Source organism: Xiphophorus maculatus, chromosome 23, assembly GCF_002775205.1.
Source record: "Xiphophorus maculatus strain JP 163 A chromosome 23, X_maculatus-5.0-male, whole genome shotgun sequence".
NCBI lineage: Eukaryota > Metazoa > Chordata > Actinopteri > Cyprinodontiformes > Poeciliidae > Xiphophorus > Xiphophorus maculatus.
In genome coordinates this window covers 16,338,238-16,347,480 of record NC_036465.1, presented here as the reverse complement: position 1 = coordinate 16,347,480, position 9,243 = coordinate 16,338,238, and the positions used below count along the sequence as shown (strand labels likewise).

Here is a 9,243-nt window from a genome sequence, read left to right as displayed (position 1 = left end):
CTCAGACTAAATTTATTACAGCAAAGGGGCTTGGTTGTTTGTGCCTGCAGGCTGTGCAGCATTTTTAAACTAACCCGATTTTTTTTCCTGCTTTTGCGTTATTTTACCCAATAGTCTACACAGTACATACACAAAATGCACACTAATCCCTGTGTGAAAATGATGTCTCATGCTCCCTGAACCACTCTTTAACAATTTGAGTCTGATCTTTGTCATCTTGGAATACACCCATGCCATCAGAAAAGAAAAAAAAAAATAATTGATGGATTAATCTGGTCATTCAGCATTTTAGTACTCAGCTGACCTCATAATGTTGCTGAACCTGGACCTGACCAACTGCAATCATAGTGCTGCCTCACAGACTGCTACAGTAGCATCACTGTGTTCTGCACCCATCACTCTGGAAGAGGGTAAATCTGGACGCGTCAGACCACATGACCTTCTTACATCATTCTAGAGTCCAATCTTTATGCTCCCTAGCAAATTAATGCCTTTTATCCAGGTAGCCTCACTAATCAGTGGTTGTCTTATGGCTACACATTTTCCCCTTCACACTGTACATGTGAAAATGCTCTTCCATTCACCATTACACACAGCATCGAGTTCTGTTGTTTATTATTATTTTTTTTAAAATTTGATTTAATTTAAGTGATCACCAATTATTATCACTCAGGATTTGTTCGGACCACATCAAAGACGATGATCCTCCTTTTGTCTTCCAGTTTTGAATAAAGTGTTGGACAGTTCGTAACACAATTTAAGTAACTTCTGCAGTCTTTTTAGATATTTTCTCAGCATGCCAATGATTTCGTGGCACCTAAACAGACAAATAACTTTTCCACAACACCTAAATGTGTCTTTTGACATGGTTGTTTAAGAAATGAGGGGCTCCTCATTGCATCTACTGGGGTTAAATAACTTGTTGCCAGAATCCAACATTTGAATGATTTTTTTTTCCTGAAGGTTTTCTGCAAAATAAATAAGGTTGTCAAAGATATGAAAAAGAAAAAGGAAGACGTAGCAGACCTGACAGGATTTTACAAGATGCCTATTTAAGGGAAGTTTCTTTTTTTTTTTTTTTTTTTAATGACAGCTTCACTTTGGCTACAAGCAGACCCGGATAATAAAACTGAGTGGTTCAGACACAGCTTAAAACACTGCAGAGAACGGTTTGAGTGAAAGGTATGGATGAGTTTGACTTCTCATAAACATCTGGATGTATGTAGGACCACAGTGTTTACAGTGTGGCTTTATGGGGGACTGTTTCAGGATGTGTCTGTTTCACGCCAAGTGTCTTTGGTGGGGTCAACTCAGGTGCAAGACCACCCCACCAACACACTCACACTTACAGGCAAATAAGGTTTCAAATTCCACATTAGCTCTTTGACTTTCAAACCTTCTAAAAGTTACTTTACATCAAATAAGTGAGGTGGGAGTAAGGACAATTAGTGCAGCTTTAAGACCCGCAGAGTTATGTTAAGTACAATTGTGTGTCAGTTACATATTTTTTTTCCACTGTATATAAGAATAGAATCTAGAGGAAAACTTGGACAAGGACACCAGTCAATGAAAGCTGATCAAGTGGTGTTATAAGTATGACTTTATGTTACATTGCTAATTATTTTCTGTTTCTGTCCTTATTAAAGTTAAAAACGTGCAATATGTCATTTGACATGCCATATGGTTTGTTAGAATATCTAACAAATGGGGATTTAAAATGCTATTTCAGTATGCTAATGAACTATGATGTCTCTCTGTTGAGTTGCTGGGGCTTCAGGCACATGAAGCGCTCAGTGTTTAAACAGGAACAGAGTAAAGCGACATCTGTGTTTGGATCTGTGAAAAGGACAGCGCTCACTGGGGTTGCTGTCAGTGTTGCGTATTTGAAGAAGAGGATTCTTGGACTACAGAGCAAAAGTCTAATGATATGTTTCAAACTTAAGGCTCTGGAGCCAAATCTGGACCGCCATAGCTTCTTATGTGGCCCTCTAGACTCCAGAGGGACACAAAAACAGAACCTTCAAGATATCAGTTTTGTGTTTAAATATTTTATCAGTCAAGTCAAAGGAGTTTTTATCTGTATGCTGCCAGATTACATCGAAGTTCATTATTATTTAATTCTTAGAAGAACTCATATGAAGAGAGCTATTTATCCAAATTTTAACAGTTTGTTAATATAGAAGATTTTATCAATATATTCTGCAACAAACAGAATCCTTTGAGGAGATTAACAATATTAATATGGCCAAAAATGCCATGTGAACTCATTGGCCATCAGTTTGAAATTACAATAAAAACATACTGATCAATAAGTAAGAAAATCTTACAATTTTCTTATGTTGTAGTCAGTTTTTGTTAGCAAGTTTAATGTTGTCTCCCTCATCAGATTAAAGATGGCATAAGTGGAACACCAAAGACAAAAAGATCAGCTTCGTTCTTCTTGTATTGCAGAGATTGATTTAATTTTTTCCTAGGTACATATAAGCAGTGCTGGTTGCAGGTTTGGGGCCCAAAACCTTACTAAGTCATTACTTTTTTCTCTTACTCCTCACATGTCTGCGAATCATTTCATGTGACAGGTGCCACTGATCTGAAAACGCTGCTGAAGGAGATGATTTGCATATTAAATGGAACCTCCTAGCATGTAAATGTAGAACTCCCTACAGAGCAATTCAGTAAAAAGCCTTCAGTTTAACCCAACCACAGCAGAGCGTTCTGATAAGCATTAAATGAAAAGATCATGTTTCTACAGTTTCAGCTTCTCTTCATGCAAGACAGAAATCATTTGTTCTTTCATGTATAAAGCTCTTAATGACCATGCTCCATCTTTTCTTAAAGAACTAATGATTAAATCTTTTACAGCAGTGCATCTTACTCATTAACTACAAGTTTATTGTTGAAAATGTGCATTTTTGATAATGCTTATAGTTAGAACTGACTCCAATTATCGATGTACTGTAGGTTATGCTGCCATAGGCATAGGATGGTAAACAATACCAAGCACTATACCTTTACTTCTTTTCTTTTAGCCTACTATTGCCTTCAGTATTTATGTTTCTTCTCTGTGTGAATAGCTGCTTTTACACATTTCATAAAACTGTCAAGACATGGGGCAGCATAACATGATAGGTAATTAACAAAAATTGATGCACAGCTCCTGGTCAGAAACAACCAATCAGAGCCAGGAGGAGGGGGGTCTTAATGATGTGAATCATTTGCACCAGGAAAAAAGAACAGCACTAAGACCCTCCTGCCGGCTCTGATTGGTCATTTCTAACCAGGAACGATGCATTTCTGCATTTAGCAGTAGGACCACAAAGGAGAGACAGGGGCCTGATTTTTTCACAGTGTTTGTCTCATAATGTACTGTGACAACTAGAATAGAATAGAATAGAATAGAAGTACTTTATTCATCCCAGCAGGGAAATTACTTCGCAGTTACAGCATAGAGACAAGACACAATAACAACTACCACTGAGTAGTAGTTGTAGATAAAATAAAAAATAAAACATAAAATGCTATAAATTGTAAAAATATAAAATGCTGTTAATATAAAAAGCAACTTAAGAGCAGTCCTTGCAAAGATTCAAAAAATCCAGATATGTATATGTAAATATATGTACAGTAAGTGTGCCACAGTGCAGTTGTGCAAAATTGGACTGATTAGTGCAGAACAATGATTTAGCTTTTATTGTACGGTGAGATGGCATGTGGCAGGAAGGATTTCCTGTATCTGTCCCCACGATAGCGGAGCTGGAGCAGCCTATGTGAGAAGGTGCTCCGCTGTCTGTCCACTATGTGGTGGAGAGGGTGCTGGTTATTGTCCATAATAGACAGAACCTTCTTCAGTGTCCTCCTCTCCACCACTGTTTACTATAAACTATAGTGGCAGTTTTGTTCAATGTGTAAAAAACATATGTTTTTTTTAATAAGTGTTATATGCTGTAGCTTTAAAAGTTACCTTTTGGTCACTCTGAAATGGAATTGACTAAAAGTTAAGATAAGGTAAAAGTCTGCTGGTTTAAATGATTATTTTCTTAACAATGGGTTCTACTGAACATTACTACTATCTGAATCAAATTACAATTTTATATTAGCCTGAATATGACAGTATTAGATTAAATATTAGAAACTGTTTTGTAATGTTCCTTTAGCTCAGTTTTGCAAGCTAGCATAAAACTCAACTAAATTATTGAGTTGAACAGAAGAAAAATATGACGTATAATAAATACTACATCTCAGTATGTTTGAGTATACAGTTTGTTCAAGGTGGGATCCACATGCTGCTAAAATTTCTATTTCGAGAGCGTCTGTGGGCTTTGTTCCTTCTGAGTGTGTTTGTGTGCTTTTGTGGAAGTGTAGAGCAACTCTGCAGCCACCTGTCTGGTTTCGCTCCAGTACCCATCATCCTGGCAGGGACAAGCACAATTAGACTGCACCAGCTCAGACACACAAAGTGCATTAATCCCAAACCAACCAGTTTAGATCATATTTATTTCAAGGATCAAAAATATGACAATATACAGTACAAGATTTTGGTCAGTGTGTCTCGCATACAAGTCAAAAATACAGTATTTCAGATACTTTATTTGTATAGGAACGATTAAACTTTCTCTTGGCCAAATCTTATAGTTTGTCTGATTTCATAAATTCAGAAAAAAAAACAAAAAAAACAGACAAACAATAAGAGCAATCAGCAGCTCTCACACATGACATTACTACATGAAGAGACTTTTGAGTTTTATCTTCTTGTCTAAAATAAAGGGCATTTGTGTATGTGAAACAAATTAATTTACTACAGGTTGAAAATAAAATGATGCAATAACTATCAGATAGATCAGATAAAAATAACCCCCAAAAACTCAGATACTGGCAAACGTAACCCCGGGTCTTCTGAGTCTGGTTCTGCTCATGGGATTAAAGGTTTAAACTCTGTAGAGGAGGAAGAAAAGCCCCTGGAACTCGTTCATACACAGTCAGTGTTAATCAGGATGGAAAACATTTAAATTTTCCCAATTAAAAATAACTCATTGTTGTTAGAACTTAAGACTCTTCACTGCTCAAGTTGTTACTAAAATGGCATGAAACAGCATGGGAAGCGTTTCATTCGAACTTTTAAAGAGTTGCAGCAGAGTGCACAAAAAAAGTGAGCTGCGACTGACTGAGCTGCACTGACAAGATTGGAATAATGGTGCCCAGGTTCAAAATTATATCAAGAAGGTGCTCAACCTCAGTTTGCACTGCTCTGTTAGACTACTTTTGTTGGATTTTGGAGCTGCTGAAAATGCAAATCAGGCAGAAGATGAAGATGAAAATCAGGGAGACTTCTGTTTTTGTGTAAACAGCACACAACCTGCGTCACGGCACAAATAACGCAGGCACTGAAAGAGAGGAGACGACTGAGACTGGACTGAGGAGTGAAACATAAACAGAAAAAGTTTATTTCTGTAGAGATTCTTTCCATAATGCAGTCAGATTCTTTAAGCAGCTGACACAGGAACCAATAATGGCTTCTTCACTTTGCAGAAGTGACTCAGTTTATAGTAAATGTCGCAATGTCTTCATTTTTTAGATAAAGTTATTTAAAAAAACAGGATACCTAACAGACTGTGTGTTTTCCAAACATATTTGGACAAACAGATATTTAATATAGTGAGACACTGTAACAAATCACGTGGAAATGTTTAAAACATTTTAATTTCCGGCCATTTTGAACCAATTTTTTTGCCTTCTCCTGACTGTTGAAGAGCAAAGGGTATAAGTGAAGGAGATTCAAAGTAATTTCCAACATACTATGGTCTGGTTATCTAAGCAAGTTCATCCTGAAAGCAGATGGTAAATCTTCAAAAACCCTAAAATGTCAGCATGGGACCTGCAGCAAGACTTTGCTGCTGTTTATATGAAATTGTATGCCTCTAAAATCAGAAAGAAACTCAACTTCGGTGGGATATGTGCGAGGAAGAAAGTTTTGCTCTCTAAGAAAACATGTCAGCTAAACTAAAGTTAGTATAAACATTTTCCTAAGCTAGAAAACGTATTCTTGATATTTTATTTCATGAGTAAAACAGGTAATTGTACTCAGGTAATTGCAAAGGGTAATATTAGATGTTCATCAGGAATAATCTAAGTTACTTTCTTACATGATTAAACATAAATATGTGGCCATAAAAAAATAACAATTGCACAATTATTAGGATGTGCACTCATGTAGATGTAAGCAGCTGAGATTATCTACTTTTATTTGCTCAGTCTATTGAAAATATGTCTGATTTGCTTCTCATGAACAATTTAATAAAAGTATGTGAAATCAAGAAAGATGTTTTCCATTGTCATAAACTGTAGGAAATGCTGCAAGAAGGGTAAAGAAGTATTATTGGAAAAAGGTTGAAACTTGTGCCATGGTGAAAGTGTTAGATAAATATTATTACATCTGACCCACAGAGATTAATGTCTCATTTTGATTTACCCAAAGCAGCAGGGTGCTCATTCAGACATGACGTTCCCGTGTTCAGTCACCCTCAGATTATTGGAAAAGTGGTGCAAGTCTGTTAGGGTTTTTTATTTAATGCCAATCTGAGCACAAATATGACAAATATTGTTTTTCTTTGCCTCGTGCTATAACAGCGCACATCTTAGTTGCTGCTAGTCAAATTGTTGTCTCTACACAAAGGTTTATCAACACAAAAATGTATACTGTTAGCAATTAGTATAATATAGTCAATTACTTTTTTTTTTATTGTGAACAGACCATAAATCAGAAAATATGATCATTTCTTCAAGCTGCTTAGGCACCACATGCCAATATTTATTATGGTAAAGTCTAAGTTATTACTCTGCAAAACTAAACAACTAGGAATCAAAAAAGCTAAAATTCAGTTGTTGCCTACAGACTGTTACTGCTCATGTCTCAACGCTGTGCAGCAGAGTCTCGGGGGACAGGAAAAAATAGACCAGAAAATGACTCCATGCAGCTTCTGTAAAAGAATCTCACCTTTATAGCCAAATCAATGCATGTGGAAATAAATTCCCACATTGCAAGGTTCTCTCATCTCCCAAATGCACTGCTTCGCCTTAAAAAATCGACTCCTGGATTTTACAGCTGCAAACACAACTCTGTCAACGTGTTTTGACATTTTGGAAAATGTCCTGAAAATGGGTCATGAAAATTTCAGGAAACGTAGCAGAGAAAAGTAAGTATTGAACACGTTAACATTTTTCTCAGTAACTATATTTTCAAGTGGTTTACTTACATTAAATTAATATCAGATGTTGGTAACAACCCAAGCAAACTCTACATAGTTTGAAATCAAAGCAATTTAGAAAGGAAACAAAACTGAATCAACAAGCAAAGAAAGTGTTTGTGTTTAGAAAGTAACCATATCTCCTGTCAGTGCTAATTGATATTAGGTATTCTAAAGCTCTGAAGAGATGTCCTATCATCAAAGTATCACATGAAGCAAAGATCTCTCCAACTTTGGTGTTGCCGAACATGCTTATGTAACCGGTTATAGATGTATTGTCAAACTTTTGAATAATCAAAAACAGGGAGAGAATAATTTCACCACAAATCATCCACAACTGGTGGCTCTTTTAAAAATGTTTGGCAGGTGAGTGAAAAGAAAAATTAAGAGCCAAGGACCACTCAGAGTTGCGCTGCGTGGTCGCTGTGCACATTCACTGCTGAAGGAACAGCATGGTGACATTTAAAGTTTGCGGGAGAACATTTGGCCAACTCAAAGAAATAGTGAAAGAATATAGTGTGGCTGTAAGAGACCAAAATCACTTTGGATAAGAATCTGAATATCAAACACCGGTGGATTTTCTTTTTTAGCAAGACAATCCCAAACACACAAAAAGAGTTAAAGAAATTCTTAGTTGGTTTCAGAGAAAAAAAAAACCCCACAAAGCTGCAGGAATCAACAAACTGACCAACAGTTTATACGATAATCTACGTGGGCAATTGAAGATCAGAATGCATGGAAGAAAATGAAAGAACCTTTTAGTTTTAAAGACAGTTTGTTTTCATTTTAATGTGGGGGTTACTTTGGTTGCTATTTACAAGGTGAACTTCAGGCCAATAGTAGAAAAACATCTACTCTGAAAAATGTTGATGTTGTTCAATTCCTATTTTCCAGGCTGTTTTAAGGGATACACATTTTCTTTTTTGTCTTTGTGTATATTTGCAAAATGTCTGCAGCTGAGATGAAATAACCATAGTATCTTTTCATGCTGACTTAGTGCATTTATCAATTAATTAACTGGTTGTGTTCATTTCTAAGAGACACAAAAACATCATCTTACTCTTCAAACCATTTCTGTGAAAGAGTTGAACATCAGTGCAATGAATACATGTTCCTGCTTCGACTTGTATCATAGGTTGTGCATTGAGAATTAGAACTGCATTAATTAGACAGCCTTGTGTATAAAGGTGTGTGCATCATCTCAACCAGCATCAGCACTTCATCTGACAAATTACGAATATGGTACGTAGCAGGCATCTCTGCTGTGAGTAGCACTAGCAGTTTCTCCTCATTCTCTTGCTGTTCCAGTGTCTTCCCTTCGCTGGGTTTCCCCTCTCTCCTCTAAATTGGTGATAAGCTGATACACTGATATCTTCTGGCAGTGGTTGTGGGGCCCTCATTGCTGCACTGCATCGCTGTTGATCCCCATGGTGTCTCTTCATATCTCCTCACACTTGTCTTCTCCTTCTTACTCGTCTCTATCTTTCCCTCTAATTAGAATTGAGCTGTCAACACAAAGTCCTTCCAAGTGAGTTTATTTTCCTAACCTCACAGTCAGTTGCAGTTACAAAAGTCTTCTACTTTTCTTCTCTAATTGGTCATTTTGCGTCCAAAGCACTTGGGTTTTTATCTAAAGCTAGCTCATTTTAACTCGGCACAGTTTCAATATTTTAAGCTGCTAACTATTCTTCGTTCATCCTGTCCATTCACATAAACATCCTGCCTCTCCATTGTCTCTCGTCTTCCCACTGAGGTCATGAACTACCTGGCCCGAATCTGCTTTCTACGCCAATCTTCTCCTCCTTCCTCCCTCCCCGTCGTGCAAGGCCTGTCAGTGTCTCATGGTGTTTTTGCCAAACTTGTCGCCGAGTTGCTGGATGAGCAGAGCCAGCTCCCCAGCGGCCTGGGACTTCTCCTCCAGCAGCTCATAGCGGAGGCTGGAAATGTCTTGCTTGATCTCCTTCAGCTCGCCTGCAACACACACACAGAAAAGAAAGAATGA

General features: G+C 37.2%; 1 protein-coding gene across 2 annotated transcripts in view; it reads right to left on the bottom strand.

The window, feature by feature from the left end:
• Positions 1–4,477: 4,477 nt before the first annotated feature.
• LOC102236441 (short transient receptor potential channel 7) overlaps positions 4,478–9,243 on the bottom strand; it is a 58,533-nt gene continuing 53,767 nt past the window's right edge. For both annotated transcript variants that reach the window (XM_014473238.2, XM_023328178.1), the window contains one exon: positions 4,478–9,212. In XM_014473238.2, coding sequence (XP_014328724.1) covers positions 9,073–9,212 — 140 coding nt within the window. In that variant the 3' untranslated portion in view covers positions 4,478–9,072. The remainder of the gene's footprint in view (positions 9,213–9,243) is intronic.